The sequence below is a fragment of the Apteryx rowi genome, unplaced genomic scaffold (genome assembly GCF_003343035.1).
Source record: "Apteryx rowi isolate R43461 unplaced genomic scaffold, aptRow1 scaffold_7, whole genome shotgun sequence".
Taxonomy (NCBI): domain Eukaryota; kingdom Metazoa; phylum Chordata; class Aves; order Apterygiformes; family Apterygidae; genus Apteryx; species Apteryx rowi.
The window spans coordinates 8036452-8053670 of NW_020450982.1; the positions used below are offsets into that span (position 1 = coordinate 8036452).

The 17219-nt window shown below is 35.3% G+C and overlaps 1 protein-coding gene across 38 annotated transcripts in view; it reads right to left on the reverse strand.

The window, feature by feature from the left end:
* USP33 (ubiquitin specific peptidase 33) overlaps positions 1-17219 on the reverse strand; it is a 54811-nt gene that overhangs the window by 26016 nt on the left and 11576 nt on the right. For 29 of the 38 annotated variants that reach the window (XM_026086564.1, XM_026086563.1, XM_026086548.1 and 26 more), the window contains 13 exons: positions 16800-16952; positions 14868-14967; positions 12109-12178; positions 10672-10785; positions 9703-9781; positions 7050-7470; positions 6492-6632; positions 4266-4319; positions 3539-3651; positions 2025-2197; positions 1822-1925; positions 1241-1274; positions 384-429 (listed from right to left, as the gene is read on the reverse strand). In XM_026086564.1, the coding sequence (XP_025942349.1) occupies positions 384-429; positions 1241-1274; positions 1822-1925; positions 2025-2197; positions 3539-3651; positions 4266-4319; positions 6492-6632; positions 7050-7470; positions 9703-9781; positions 10672-10785; positions 12109-12178; positions 14868-14967; positions 16800-16952 (1602 nt within the window). The remainder of the gene's footprint in view (positions 1-383; positions 430-1240; positions 1275-1821; positions 1926-2024; positions 2198-3538; positions 3652-4265; positions 4320-6491; positions 6633-7049; positions 7471-9702; positions 9782-10671; positions 10786-12108; positions 12179-14867; positions 14968-16799; positions 16953-17219) is intronic. The other 9 variants (XM_026086560.1, XM_026086561.1, XM_026086568.1 and 6 more) reach the window with 6 other exon arrangements.

Genomic DNA, 17219 nt, shown 5'->3' on the forward strand with positions numbered 1-17219 from the left:
GCAGCCATCAACTCATGTTTTTAAGTTTAAGATTTGATTACTTTTAAAATGCAAAACATCACATGTCAAAAAGACTTCCAAGTCTCACTATATTATTTAATCCTATGCTATGGCATAAATGAGTTCTGCAGGCTGACAATAACAACACAGGGGGAAAAACAAACAAACAAAAAACCCCCCAACCTTCTTCACCTTTCATTATGAATGTTCACCTTCTTATATGGTACATAATCAAATGCTGCTCACATTCTTAAATATCAGTATGAAGATAAACTTTCATCATGTAATGTTATAAACACAATTTACTCTGTGCAACTTAATAGCCTTACCACATTCCTAATCATGCAGAAAAAAGTGCTCTAAAGTGCACGTGGTAACAGTACCTCAGGAAATTTTTGCACTTTGCAGAATTTAACTCCATTTCTTAACCTAAGCAAAAGAAAAAAAAAATGTTTAGTTCTAAAAAACATTTTGTTTCATTATGCTAGATCAGCAAGAGACACGACAAAGCCTAAGCTGAACATGAAATTTGTAAACACAGAATATTTCTGGAATGCAGACTAGACATGGAGTAGCCAAAATTATACAAACAATGACCCTTTGGAAGAAAAGAATTTGTTCTGCTGAAAAATTCAAAGCAATAGCTACAGATAATTAAGTTCCATCTACCTAATAGTTTCTCCTAGCATAGAGAAAACAACTTGAAGCTTCATGGAAGCTGAGTATTCAGGGAAAAAGCAAACAAAAACAAAACAAAAAACCCAACCCATCCAACTAAGTTTATCTTAAGAAATTACCTACAACAGATCATTAGTTATATAGCAAGAAATGATACTCTTTTTCCATACAGGGCTTTGAGCAGTTTTCAGAGCTCTTCTGTTTCTTGCTTCTTTAGTCTATTAAAGCCATAGCATAATTTTTTACACAGCTAAGTAGCCTACTGCATCTTGATGAAAACCTGCTAGTATTCTAGAAGCATAACAGCTTTTATCTTGATCAAAAAAATTTAGAATGGTCTAAAATTGTATGGAACAACAGAAGAAGTAATCACATTTGGTTTATTATAAAGTATTGTGAGTCAGTGCTTACTGACTCCTGCACCTTTGTTAATAGTGGCAACCATAGCACAAGGTAGTATCAAAAGATTGCAGGTACTACAACATATTCAAAAGAAATAAATGCCTCTTGTCTAACAGCAAAAAATTATGACTAATTAAAACAGAGGTAAAAGCCAGCTTACTTTTTACACTTTCCACAACTGTACATGTTATCACCTGCAAACATGTGGGAGAAGAAAAATAGCCATTATTCTCCAAATCCAAATAGTTATTCTTCAAGTTCATACATCGGCTACATAAAAACTTCAAGGGAATTTGTCTTTAGGTTGCATTCAGTATTTAATTGCTATGAGAGTGCTGATGTTACAACTAGATAGAAAAGGTTCTTCAGTTTTACGCTTTCTACTATGAAGCAGCATAGTATAATTCAGAAGAGAGAATGCCGTATAATTTAAAAGGGAAAATTTACTGAATGTCCACATTAAGGATATGAGGAGCAGTATTGATACAGTTTTTTGCTGATATTTCATTAAGCCAAATTCAGTTTCATTTGACATTTCCAAAGTAGCCTTTACGTACATTTCTTGCCTCAATATTCAGTTGAGTGAGAAACTTACCTTTTTAAAATGAATGATCCCATAAGCAAGGAATAACTGTATTAGAGTCTAATAGGTGGCCTTTCCGTAACTGCGTAAAGCAACAAAGATACTAATTTTTTTTCATGGTTGAAAAAGCAAGTATATTAATGTAATTAACCTCTTACCCTTGAGCTCATCTCTGGCGAAAAAGGCAGCAAGACAATCTTGTAAGTTTACAACTGGACCCCAAAACCAGCTAGGAACACATGAGACAACAAACCTGAAACATCATTGACAGAAAAGAAAAAAACCAACAAATGTTCTGCCAGAAGAGCAGAAACTGGAATTAGAAAAAATAAATAAATAAAACAAGTTAAAAATCATTTACCTTTTGAAATACTCCATAAAAAAAGCTATCCATCCCTGGGGCGCATATGCTTCTCCACATGATCCTGTTTTGACTAGAGAAGTCTGATGACTTGCAGAATGGAGTTTAGCAAGATCTTCCTTACCTGGAATAGGCAAAGACAGATCCTGAAAGGTCTCCAGGGTTACAGACACCTAAAGCAAAGAACAAATGAAACAGAAGAGAATCAAGAGAAACAGTAATTAAATTGAATTCTGTAAAGTTCACCAGCAGCTACCAAGCTGTTGTGTAGTCTCAAATTCCACTAGGTGGCAAACTAGTTATCAATTAGGCTACGTAAGAGTTCATGGCCTGGGGTGGGGAGGAATTAGAGAGATAGAGCACACATATGCAAAAGCAAGTGAGCTTGTACATTATCATCACTGAAGCTTTGGTTATTTTCTTATGCTATTATTAATCATTTTTCTTCCTACTAGTGATACAAAGCCCTAAGATTTTTGCCTCAGGCTCCTGTTAGGCAAGCTACTTTCAGACAGCTTCAGCCTATTGTTGACAGTATTTTACTTTGACATTATCTTGACCTGATGTAACTGGATCTGCTGCCAGAGATTGTCTATTCCCCCAGCTGCACATTTTATTTCTCTCATGCTGGATTTAGTGATCACAGTCACAGAGTAAAACAGTTAAGCAAACTAAAAAAAAATTATTTGCATTTGCTCACCAGATCAACCTATGGTCTCAACATTATGAGCTCCAAAACAAGTGAAGCAGCAAGAACAGGAATAAGGTGAACATTAAACCATATCCTTCGTCCACAAAGGTTTACATATCCAATATTTGGTACTATTGCTTTGAAATTGATGAGGTATACTATACACACTTAGATAATTACATTTTTCTAAATGCTCACCTGTGCTGTTCTAAATAATCCTATTAGCAAATAGTACAAAAAAACTGTTTCTGTGACACAGCACATCATCCAGTAGAAGACTGAACTTCAGAAACTAGTTTGTGATTCATATCACTTGTAAAAGTAAATGTCTTTAGCTGGATTTTTCCAAAGGGCTGAGTTTTCTCAGCCTCAATTTACCTGATAAGAGTAATAAAGTAGAACAATTTAACTACCATCTTTTACTTTTCTTTGTAACATTATATACCTGACAACTATCACAGTAACAGGTATGCATCAGGAAAAATCAGAATATTACCAAACACTAATCCTACCTAAGAGAAATTGAAGAACAACTTTTTCTTCAACCTTGCTGTAAACCAGCACTCAAAATGTTATTTTTCAGCTCTATGTTAATTTCCAGCTGAATGAAAGCAAGCTAGTCCACATACAAAGTGCTGGTAGCAGCTCCTGTTAGGATTTGAGTAAACAAGTATGAAACAGCCTTACCTTCTGAGCAAATCTGCCACAAGAAATAAAAGATTACCAGGGAATGACTATATCCTTAAAGTCAAAATCTTTTGTACTGGGGGGGGCGACAAAAAACACCCACACAAAAAAAACACTCCCCCCCCCCCTTACTCACCCGATCACAAGTCAAGCACTGTACTGAGCTTATTATAGTCCCATCAAATATGTCAGAGATGACACTCCTGTACTTCTTGCGTTTCTTCCTTTTTGGTGAAGACACAGTTGAAACTAGTAGAAGATGACAAAAATGAAAGTAATCAAGGCACTGTATGATTCTGCTTTTCTTGAACTTTGCATAATATAATTAAAGATGCCACATATTTAAGATTAAATTATGGGACAAGCTTCCTTTTCTCTTTAGTAAAGATTTCTCAGAGATTTCACAACCAGATTACTGCTGCTACCACCAGGCAATCCATTTCACTTCCTCAAGCAGCTTATAGGGACAAAGACTAGAAAATTTTGCCACTGTTTAAGTTGAGTAAAACTCAAACTGCTAGTCTTGAAATCCACAGCCTACTACCATCAGATTAATCCCTGCTGTAATCCCCCAAAGTACAAGTTTAAATAGGCAGATTCTGACATGTAATTTGATCGTATTTTTCCAGGAAGTTTTAACCACATTGGGCCAAAGAGCTGAGCTCATACACAACCTCACTGTATTGCAACATTGATGACAGTGGGTTCAAACAGACTAAACATAACTAGTGTCTGACCTAAACAACTGCTGATTAAAACAAAACCAAAAAACCCCCAAACCCACACACCCTGAACCCTCCCCCATCCTCTACTAATTAAGCAAACCCACCAGAGCAGCCCCTCTGCCAAAGYCAGTACGTTACCCAAGAGACTGCTCAGAAGTCTTGTAGGAGTCAGAAGCAAACCTTGCCAAACTGCTGGCAGTCAGTAAGGAGATAGGCAGTGAAACGTGGAATTAATTACAGTGAAAAGGAAAGCAAACTCCTCTGATAAACCTTTCATAAAAACACAACCTCCCAAGGCTCCTTTGTAGATAAACAGTTTGCCCATTAGCAAATACCCATGGCTCTCTGCTGTCCAGCAGTATTAGATATTGCCTCTGTCTCTCCCCTACCTAGAAAAATGTCTAAAATAATGGAAAGGTCTGAATTTAGAAGTATCACTGACAGAAAGAAAAGCTATTAGGAGTAATCTGAGGAGTCCTCTTCCCACAATACATCAGATATATATTATTTAGCATGGACACAAACCACCTTATATTGCCTTTTGTCCCAAATTCTGTAAGGTTCCTTTCAATCATTTATTTTGCCACTACGTGGCTTTAAGATGCTTCTAAAGCTTCCATTCCAGTGATTTTGGAGATGTGCTATATCTATCACAATCCATGTTAACAAATAGCAGGAAGAAATAGAAGACACAGACAAGCAGGGGCCTCTTAGAATTACAGCACCCAGAAGACATCATTTGCTTTCAGCAAGGAGAAACAGAAGAGAACAAGGGAATAGGTGTATTTACTTGACTAGGTAATTACAAGTGGTTCACAAGTTCTAGCACAGGGAATRAAGAAAAGCAAGCTTGTGAGCCTGCAAACAGCTACCTCACTACTTCCCTCACCACTTCTACTGCATACAYTTACCTGCTCTCTCAATACTCCGTAAGTATGAGCAGGAGTGAGGTTGTCAGGAAGTGACAAAAATCAGAGTAGTTGAGGTTGGTAGGGACCTCTGGATATCATTTGGTATGTCCTTGTTCAAAGCAGCGCTAGTTTTGAACAGTGGAAAATCCACTTCCAAAGAGGGATATTCCACAACACCTCTGGGCCCCTGTTCCAGTACTTGACCACTCATTTCAAAGACTTTTTTCTTTCCATCTAATAGGAATTTTCCTTACTGCACCTTCCCTCCATTTCCATTTGCTGTATGGCTTCAAGAGCAGTCTGGCTCTGTGTTCTCTATAACCATCCATTAAATAGTTGAAGACGGCAAGATTCCCCCTCTAGCCTTCCCTTCTCCAGGCTGAACAAACCCAGCCTCTCCCTGTATGTCACAGGCTCCAGCCATCTAACATCTTAGTGATCTTCTGATGGACTCACTTCATTTTAAGTCTTTCTTGCACTAGCAAAGCCAAAACTGGAGACAGTACTACTATTCAGCAGTTATGAGACTGCATCAGAGGGAAATAAATGGACCAAGGAGGTTGAAGCAAGTGACTTAAGACCATTTAAATCCTCCTCATTCAACATCAGTGTTGAAGCAACAGAAGGATAAGCAAACACTTTCAGAGCTGAAGCTTTGTTGGATGAAAGAGGATCACAGTATTGGGGGGTTTGTTTGCGTTTTTAATGCTAGCCTTAAAACTGTGTTCCAAACTATGAGCTTTTATTAAAATACTCTACTGTTAGAGAAATAAAGCCGAAAAAGCCATATTGTATTGTTCCTTGTGCCCTAAAACTGCACTGTCCTGGAGCTAAAGGCAGTAGAAGTCTAAGCTTTTTAGATGCTGTCTGATAAACAGGTCATGCCATGGAAAGTGCCAAGAGAAATATGCTACACTGCACAGACAGTAGCAACCAGAGAGCAGCTACAGCAAAGTGATTTATCCACGATAAAGGTATACATGGATCCTTAACCTTAATAACCTAAAATGTTGATTTATTGAACTTCTACCGAAGAACCTGTGCGCATCTCCTCTGAAAAGCATTCACTTTTATTTCTTTCTGTGGGTACTGCCCCCCTCCCACATTTCCCCTCTCCCCAAACAGGGGCAAAAGAGACAGTTCTCTACTACTCCACCTTCCAAAAGCAAAGGGGCAAACAGTATCCATGCTTCCAAAGAAAGAAACAAAAGCAAAGGGAGTCTTACTATACGTCCAGCTTGTATAACAACCACTGACCCGTTCCCCATCAGTGAAAGGGGACAAAAAACGTAAGAACAATGCTGCATTGCTACACAAGCAGCGTGGAACGAGAACAGAGACAAAAGTGTTCCACATCTGAAAGCCTGCTGTATAGAGGTTAAGACACAAGAAACAAAACAAAAGTTGGAATAGAGAGCAGTTCAGTTTCAGTAGGGAATAAAAGGGCCTATACCTTTTTTGTGGGCTGGTGCCAGTGTAGGGCACGATGAGCATGATTTTGGAGGACTGTTTGATAAGCGTGCATTCATCCCTTCATTTGATGAGGGGCTTTGGACTGCAGATAGATCATTCATGTGGACATCACTGATGTATTCTGCAATTAATATTTGCATTATGTCATAAATTCTAACAAAAAAATTTACTGTAGAATAAACTGACACAACAGTTAAACAGTTCATTTATCTACGCGGGGGGCAGGTCACTGGACATTTACAAATGCAGCATGATTTCAATTCACATATTAAGTTAAAATCAAAGCAAAAACACTCCCCCTTCCTTCTAGGTTATCTGAAGTCTTATCCAGTACAAATCTAGCTTCCCAGGTGAATTCAAATTGGATTACAAAACATCTAAACTGAAAGAWAAATTAAGAAGGTGCATTATTTACAAGTAAGCCCACTTACCCTATTAGACCTATAGCTCTCTACTGTGTTCTAGAGCTCATTTCCACTCGCACAGTTACGTCAGCTAAGAATGTCACTATTTTAACTGCACATTAGTAATGTTTTACCTGAGAATCTGCTGTGTATCTGTACTTTGACAGTTCCTTGATTATTTAAAAATTCAGTAGTTTCTGAAGCAGCATTTGCATCTTTTTCTAAGTCTTCCATAGAACTTTCTTGGTTAAGCTTGTTGCACAATGCTTTTTCTTTCTGCCAGTCTTTGGACACAACTGAGCTGTTTTCATCATCCTGAATTAACATAGCTGTCTCTGCAGGATCCTCTAAGACAGGTTTGAAAACAGACTCATTTTCTGATTTGTCACTGGTACCACAGGATTCACAAGACTGAAAGCCTACATCTGATGGGCTTTTGTCTCCTTCCATACTCTCTTCAACACTCATAGGCTGGGCATCTTCCACTTCTACAACTGGCTCTTTTAGTTCTTCATGAAGCAAGTCCATTAGGCAACGCAAAAATTCTTGTGCATCCTAGGATTTTTAAACAAGTTTTACAACATTAATTCATTGCATTTGGAAAATATTAAAATTGTATCAGGAAAGGATATGAATAACTAGAATGAAAGCTACACCTGACTGTTAAAAAATTAAAGGATAAGGTAAGTTCCTCCGCCCCTAGTCTAAAGTTCAAAAGAAATTTGATTTTCAGACAACATATGCTTCCTGCATCCATATCTGATGTGTCACAAGGAATCCTGAATATCARTACAAGTTTCCTCCTAAACACTTCTCCTGCTGATGAGCTTTTTTGACAACTTTAACAAAAATACTGCCATAGCTTACACATACAATAAATGTAACTCAAGCAACTACCAAGAACATGGTCAGACTCCAACTTTGCTGGTAACAGACTGTTTAAGGGGCAGATATTTGAAACCTTACGCAGCATCTTCAGTAAAGCAATCAGAGCCTTGCCTTCACTGGGCATGGAAGTTCTTAATCAAAAAAGGATTACAGTATATTTATTCCAGCTTTCCAATTGTATTATATTGGCAACAAGATCTTAATGTTTCTTTTCAAGCCCAAACAAGATTCCTTAAGGACTATCAGTCTTTCCACAGAGAACTGTAGAACATTACTGCCAGTCTAATCTGCGTTTGGAAGTAATACTAAAAAAACCATCAAATTTCAAAATCCACCCACCAGCTGGGTTCCTGGGGATAGAGAGTATCAAATAAAAGCAAGCATGGGAGAGAACAATAGCTTCTTTTGGGTAACTACTACCGCTCCATTTTCTTCTTTACAGTTTGGTTGTTCATAATAATCACTTTTGCTGCTCAGCACTCCCACCCCACCATCATAGCAGCTATTTATTAAGCTCCAACTGCTGCCTGGCAAACATTCTTGTTACTTGGTTAATAAAAAACACACACATTATTACTTTCTTATAAATTACAGCTATCAGATGCAGATTTTTTCATTATCCAAGCCCAAAAAATCAATAAGCCTATTTGCTGAGAGTGCTTTTACAAAAAGACAGCTCAAAACTTGAGATGTACATTAACCAGTAAACATTCTTAATTTAGCAAAATAATTCCTTTTTTTACTGAAGATTGGACAAAGCTGACCAACTGGCCACCCAGCTTGTGAGGCTGGGCAACAGGAAAGTGTCAGTCACATAGATTCTGTTATGTTTTAATTGTTAACATGAAACCTATTACTAAACACAACTGAAGTGTGATCCAGGAAGAACATAAAGGTCTCATTAAGTGTTAYTATACATGGAAAAAAATACTCTCCACTCAGCATTTAAAGCTTCAGGAATCAAGTTTCCATATAGTTTGTTAGGTTATCAAGATTGACCATTTCCTACTTTTCCAGAAAGTCAAGTGGGTCTTAAGAAACTAATAAGTAAGTTAAACTGTCCTAAACCACCAGAATAATTCAGCAACTGAATCAATATTGAGATTACTATTTAAACACTTACTTTACAGCAACATGCAGTATTTGAACATCAAAACATGTTGTTTTAATCCTCCAATCCACCAATATTAAACACATTAACAGAAATAGCAAAGTTTCTTTGAATTACAGTAGATTGCTGAAATTTGTTAAGGATACTAGTAAACTTTACTAATTAGAAAAGTAAAGTTCCTCCTGTCAAAAGCTTTTAATAAAATGCTGCAAACTATATCAATGCACCAAGATACTGTCTGAAAGATCACATAAAGAATGCCTTTACTAAGTAATAATTCATGTCTACTTAACAGCTTACCAATTTACAATTCCTGCAATGCTATAGGAAACAGACATGGACTTTTTTTAAAAAAAAGCTAATAAATAAAAAAAATGGTACTGTGAACTTAATTTAAAAAAATATAGCTGGCAGATGAATATCAAAAAATTTTATTATAAGCTTTTTTGCTTTTATGAACACCTTTATTTTATTTTCTGGGACTGCTCAGACATTAGCAGTGTTACCTAACACAAATAAGAAAGTTTTAGGTACTCATTATTTAAGTTTTCCTGAAAGAGGGGAAAGGAATTATTCTCAAAAGTCAAAGCTTGATACAAATAAGCAAAACAGCTGACTTAAATGTTGAAAGCAGTTTCAGATGATCTAGATTTGAAGCACATAAACTAAAGTTAATGTTGAAATTCCTTTAAACACACACAGGTAGTATGATATTTTAAGCCTTAAATTTAAAAATAAAAAATAACCTTATGGCTCAGGCAGATTTAAGATATAACAAGAAATTTTACCTGTTGAGAATAGCCTCGAAATGTTGGATTAACAGTTTTAATTCCTTGAAATAAGCCAGTAGGAACAACAGAACCAGGCCTAAATGAAAAAAGTTTTAAGTGTATATTAAAAAAAGAAAAAAGAAAGCATTTAAGTGGAATTTTACATCCTTACTGGGATCATAATTTTAACTGAAACTGAGCTATGACAAGTCTAACAGTTTAGTACCAATCTTAGCCCAACATAATATTGGTACCAAGTTATTTGTTAACATACAAAAATATTTTTCTTTGCATCTCTCATCTGACAGAAATAGCAAAGACTGTATTAGCCATTTTTATTAGCCATAGGATTTAAGGTTCACATCCTCCGATTGTCTCCGACATGAAGAATCAAACATATACTTCACACTATGCATAATTACTATTTAACTGTTTTGTAAGTCTATTTTTGAAGTATTTTCTTAGACAGAGATAAATTCCATGCAAGGAAAAGCAACTGATAAAACACTGATACAGAATCAAGGACACAGAAGACAGATCTAAAATATGTAACTACTTTATTTCTTACAGATATAAACTTGTTTTTAATAACTTAAGGCTACTTTGAACAACGCTTATTCAGATATATCTTGATGTAATTTGTAGCAAGGAAGACCTATCAATTATTTGTCCTATCTTTGGTAGATATGGAAAAGAACAGGTTATGACTTGCAGGATTTATATCCTCCTTAGTCTTTCCTTTCTAAAGCAGAAGCCTGACCCTTTCAGCTCTTCGCGAAGATCATTGTTTCTTCCACACAATTTTCCTACTGAAATGGACCTTTATTTCCCAAACAGCATGTACCAATCCTTTTAGAACAAACTTTTAATTTAAATTAGTATTTCTGTGATACAGATGAGAAAAAATTTACACCTAGGACAGATTAATCCATCCTATACTGAGGACGTCTTATTTATAACCATTTCATCACCAAAATGATGCAATACCTGCTTTTGTGCCACAGCTCTGTCATCAGCTTGAGGTAACTTTTACAAATTGCTGGTTTCTTATCTGTTCTGGCTAAGGCTCCGCAATCAAGAAAAAAGTGTGTCAAAGGTGGGCTGATTAAAAAGGAAAAATATGAATGTTTTCAAGTAGTTAAAATGCAAGAGGAAATCCATACTTTGTACAAGATATTAATCAAGAGTAATTACTATTAGGTAAATGAACAATTCAGTTTCCTGGGTCCTTAAATACTGTAGCCAACATTTCCTAGYAGGACAACCTCATTGGAAAAGCAGCTCTGCTCTTCAAACTTACTCAGACATTTGTTAAAGCACCAGAATTGTCCAATAGGATTCAAATTCAAGGCAAATTCTACTGTCCATCACATAAATACACATACACCTCTATGGGAGCATTCTGTAAATAGGATGGCTGTAAATAGATACCAAAAATCTTTTCACTAGCATCCAGTAGTGCCATGAGATGTTTCTAGGTAAATAGTTTCTACTTACATGATTATTTACCCATTTACTTCATGGTGTGCTGTCAACTCTCACACTCTCCCTCTCCACCCTTTTGCAAGTCACACCACCTTGTACAAGTTGAACTTATTTTTATACAAGACAAAAGGCGATATTCCAGCATACTTGCACACTATGGTATTTCTCAGATTAGATGGCTTATGCCACTTCTCCACCTTCTAGAGAAGAGTAGAAAATTAGAGCACCAATATTTCCCTCAGCTCCCCTCTCCCTGAGCAGACATTTCCGGTAAGGTCTATTGAACCTTGCCCTGTCTTGAACTGCAGCCAAAAGCAGTTGCATTCAGTAAGCATATATGATATGTGCTTAAGTATTATGTCAGCCTCTAACCACCTGCAGTGCAAGAAATTCCAGAGATGGACAGTGTTTCTATCTCTTTAGCCTTAAATTTCTCCTTCATGAACCTGTCCACTATCTCCAGGTGGGGAGATGATATTGTATTCTAGACCTTCCCAGGACGATTTAGCACAGTAACAACACTCCAGATGCATAGTTTGTAAGCACTGAATTTGGACCTTTTAATCTTAACATGTTTCTTTTCTAATTAGGGTTTATACTTATGCATTTTCTTTGGTTTCTTCTCCTAAGGAAAAAAAAAACAACGAAGCTCGTATAAAGATTTTTTTAAATCAGCTTTTCTTCTAAATTTCTAGAAGAACATATATTTTTATTGAGGATAGCAAGGAATTAGAATGAAACAGGCAAAAAACTGACTAATCCTGACCCCATAATACTTTAGTGTATTGGTAACACAAGTGCTTGTAGTATGCAAGATTTAGCTTTAACAGAAATGTGTCCTCTTCCATGGTAGCCCAGCCCTCCATAACCTGTAACTCAATCTTCAGAAAATATATGTCTATGCGAATATAAAATTACATTTATAACCATTTTCCTTACCAGTTGGAAAGAGCCTGTAAAGCCGCATTCATATAACATGTGTTTCCAATATTTTTTAATCCTGTAAGACCTGAAAAATAATTAATATTCAGCAAGTCTCCTAAGCTAATACAAAGACATACTAAGGAATACACTTCCTAGTAGATACATACTAATTAAACTCTGCGATATTATATCTGCCAATTGGCTTCTGATGCCAATTAGAACACAGAGGTGTAACTAAAAGAAACATAGGACTCCTAAGGGAATACCAATCTATCTAGAAAAAGTAATTAGTATTTTGATTTTGGCTAAAACATTTCAGACAAGTAGACAGTATTTCATCTTGTGATATTTTATGACAGTTGCAGACTTATTTTAAAAAGCATTTATCAGAAATATATTTAAGTTTTACTTGAACTTAATGATTTACCAGTCCAGTTAAATTCTCTGTGCTGTGCTCATAACAGTTAATCATACTATCAAAGGCTTTTAAAGGAAGTTTTCATTCTTCTGTTTAAAGTTCATGCTAATAGTTAAAATTAGATTATACATTCAAAACCTACTGAGCATGTAATTGTCCCAGAATCGGAGATTTAATTAACTTACAATCAGTCTCTTTCTACGCAGACTAAATACCCTAATCTTTATACAGACTGTTCAGTTTATGCTACCCCAAGAATTAATTTTCAACCTCAGACTGTTTACTTCCTTTACTGATAACTGCAAATAGTTTTTCCACACACAAGTTACAAGTAACAAACTCTTTCAATAACTAATGCAGCGAATATATAGTCATCAAAAGTACTCTCTAAACCTCTGAAGAAAGGCTATTCAGACAAGCCGTAACTAGCATGCTATCTCAGTTCAATGAAAAAATTTACCCGAAACACTTGCTATTCTTAGCTAGTGCAGCATTAAATTAATGAAGTAATTAATTTCAAAATAAAATTGCTGTTGTGTGAGAAAGCACAGTAATGTTCACGAGCATAGAATCACTATCTTAATTACTAAAACTGGAAAGTTTAGAATATTTAGTAATTAACACCATTGGCTTGATGTAATCCTTAAAACACAGGACCTGCATCTGATCATTTTGGTCTACGACAGAAAAGTAAAATATGCTAAGAAAATCCTTTTACTTCTTAAAAATAAAAATAGTAAAAAGATTTTGGTTACTTCAGTTGAATTTTCTAATATACAGAACTTCATTTATAAGTTTTAGAAGGCTCTGCTCTCTGTCTGAACTGAAATACAGTCCTTTGCTTCCCACATGTGAACCTGCATTACATTAGCCCTTCCAATTTCTACTACTACTACAAAAAAAGACAGTTGTTCTTACTTAAACAGGAAAGAAACAACAGTCACAGTTTAGACATTTTTAACAGCAACAGATATTTCAAGAAGTTACTCTCACTGCAGTTTAACAGCCTGCACATATAAATGATTTCACAAATCAGAGAGTTCACAAATCAATTAGTATGTGTGAAAAAATTTATTGATTCAAGTTTTAAATAATTTTTGATGGCTAAATTTATATGCTGCAGGCATTACTTTTTGTATTACTTGATTTTGCTTTCCAATATATGCTTTATCAAAAACATTTAAAACAAAACTTTAATTTCAAAACAAAGTTAAAACAGAGTTGGAGAAGATTTTCATTTAAATTTGAGAAATGTATGGACATAATCACATCAGTGCTACTGGGAAATATACCACAATTCTACTGATATATTACTTCCATAGAAATTATCTTCTCAAAACATTCACAGGACAAACACAAGAAGAGACAGAAGAAATTAACTGGGAATAAAATGCATGGTTTAATGATTTAAAGACAGATTGAATTAGTGGGGTGGAGACATATTAAGAAAGACTGCCAGATGACAGAAGAGGCAAAGATGATTTTTGGCCAACGCCAGCAGACTTAGAACTCTTGTAGTAGATGAGTAAAGGAGAAATGAGATCCATGAATTGGAAACTCTTATCATCATGGATGGAAAAACAAACTGCCTTGACATATTCATTGCCATCTCAAAAACAATAGCTTAGACTTATCTACTGGTTACACATTTCTAAGAAAATGGTATTCAGAAATATATTTACTTTTAACATGAATAGTATTAAACATGCGTATCTTTTTTTAAGGCAAACAGTACCAGTTTGAGACTTCTAAGAARCAACAACCATGATGTTCTCTTATGAAATGAGAAATTAAGACTTCACAGTTCAGGGAYTCATCCACTCTCGTGTTACATTTTCATCTTTATATTAACTATTAGGCTTGGGTTAACTTTTGTAACAAAAAAGYTTGGCAGTGCATGAAATTCATTACTGAGAAAGAAAAAGGAAGAAAAAATAAAACCAAACAGCAAAAATCACCACACTGGAAAACYACCGTAAAAGGATTACCCAAAATGCAGAAAAACATTCAAACCAGAAACCTGATAAAATAGGAGAAAACATTAGAACAGATTTTATAAAAAACTACTCTTACCAGAGTGGCTAGAACACCAGCTACACTAAATATTACTCCAACATGCTTTCTTATTTTTGTCACTGCTTTCACGGGTGCACTACATACATCACTGCAGCCTCTGCTCTGAAGGTAAATAAAGTTCGCTGTAATAAAGGTGAAACTAAAAATAAAGATCTTAGTTTGAGTAGAACGGGAAACAGTTCCAGTTAGAAGAGAACTCATTTTTAGCTGGAGAACAGACTTGGAGACATACACACACAATAAAGGGCAGCAATAAAGTACTGGATTTTGCTTGTATTACCTCTAGTCTTTAACTCATCTTCTTCCACTTCTGTATCCAGATCATCAAATACAGCTGCTAGTGGAATCTTCAGTACAGGATTACTAGGTATTTTAAAATCCTTATCAAAAGAAAAAGTATATTTATTTGTACATATTTTTTCTCTTAAGCTTTAGCCTAATTCCATCAAAAAACCTAGGAACTAAAAATGATGCGAATGAGAATCACGTTTTGAAAGCTCATTTCACATTAAGTAAGAATAAAAGGATTCCACAGCTACACTASTGAATCTTACTAAGAAAAACAAATTTTTTTCAGACCAGCAGTGACAGTGTTGCATCATTTAATGAAGACAGTTGAAGAGAGTCAAAACAGAACACGTTATTGTAATATTTCTTTCCCTTTGATAACAGCAAGCCAGCACTGCAGCACTAACAGAGCAGTCACACAAGAGTTAGTATATGTGCTTTTGATTTGCTACCAGATGTCTCACTACATTCAAAGACAAATCTGCTGGAAGCAAAATTTATAAATGGAGAAACAGATTATTAGGCAGGCAAACATTTATTGCCTGACAAATTCTTCTTGTGAGCACATAAATAGAAATTCTAAACATGAGACAAAATTTGTAAGTTCCACTGTTTTTCTGTGAATTAGACCTATTTCCTTGGAAGATTAAAGGAGATATAGTAGTATAAAGCAGTAAAGTATAACAGGACAGAAGGGATTTAAGTCTGCACCCAGCTTTATATTAACTCAGAATTCCTGGGAAGCAGAAATTAAAAGTGTATATTTCAATAGTACTATTCCAATTGGGAAGCTGAGATTTTATGAGAAAATTATCAAATTATGTTCATATCTAATATTAAAGTCACACGTTTCCCCTCCACATATATTTTAAACATCATATTGATAAACTGCCAATCTCTGCCAATTTCTATTTTTCAAGAAGATGCCTACATACAACTTACATTATGGTATCTGTTCCATAGCTCTATGCCCAAAGCAAGGCATATTAAGAAATGCTTCACTGCTGTTTGTGTCAGTTTTAACTAACAGTCATTTTTATATAAGTACATTTGTTAAAGATATAATGACCTTTTTTTGGATATACAGATCATGTCAAACAAGTTTGCCAAATTGTCAAAAATATTAGGGCAAACCATACTATTAGCCTTCACAGGCATCAGTAACTGGGAGACTGGGGAAAAAAAAAAACAAAACACTTGTTCAAGTTGCAGAAGAACACAAGACAAGCAAATAGTATACTTCTAATATTTCAGTTCTGTGTATAAAATCTGTCTCACAATTTTTTCTTACTTGTCTCCAATGTTATCTAATTATTTTCATCTATTATCTTACTCTTCAGTTACTATGTTAACTGTTAATAAATGTGGAGTTAGAAAGAGTTAAGCACTTCTGAAGTCTCCTCTCTGATACAGTAATTGTATAAAATACTACAATTTTAGGCCTGTATTTTAACTTGACTATTATATTCCCTGATATTGCCCATATTCTTCTCCTTGGCATATAAACACATACTAAAGCATTCTGCTACTCTATTTAAGTTAGCCAGTAATTATTGTAATGAGTTTTGTAACTAAGAAATTTTCAAGAGCTGACAGAATGGAAAGCACAGCTGAACTATTCCAAACCTTGTGGCCTTAAATTTAATCCTGGGCTTTTTCTAGACATTCCAATTTATTGTCAATTAAAAAAAATAGATAGCAAGATCAAAAAAGCATTCTTGGGAAGCATGCAGTATGCAGAGAATGAAGAGAGGGTGGGCACTGTCTCTTCTGTAGAGTGTTATGAAGAGAGAGAGAAATGAGTAGAAAGCACAGACAAAAGAGGGGAGGAATCATCAGTCTCTTACTCCAGAAAAGACATGTAAAAACAATAATACTTTACTGCAAATCTACAGCTGCCTATATTTCATTGGTTTAAAAATACCTGCACACTATTTTCTTGTGCTTGGTGAGACAGTCTTGCATTTGGCAGCGGAGAGTGAGATCCTAATTTTCTGTCCAGGAATACTTCCTTACTACAGGCATAACACCAAACACGGAGTGTAGTAAGGTTGACAGTTAGACAGTGTTTTGTTTCCTAAAACAGAACAAAAGCCAAGACTGTGATTCAGAAGTTTGGAATAATACTGCTATATGCAAGCTAGAACAGAATTATTAAAATGCTATGTCTTTCAACAACGAGACAAATACATACATGTTAAAATATTAAAAAAAAAATTAGCAGTTCCATTATTGAAACTTCAGCAAAAATGACAACATTTTTAGTACAAGTCTCTCAGACTAGCAACAAGGTACAATCAGAATGTAAGCCACTGTCATGTCTGACATGCCTCTGAGTAATTAC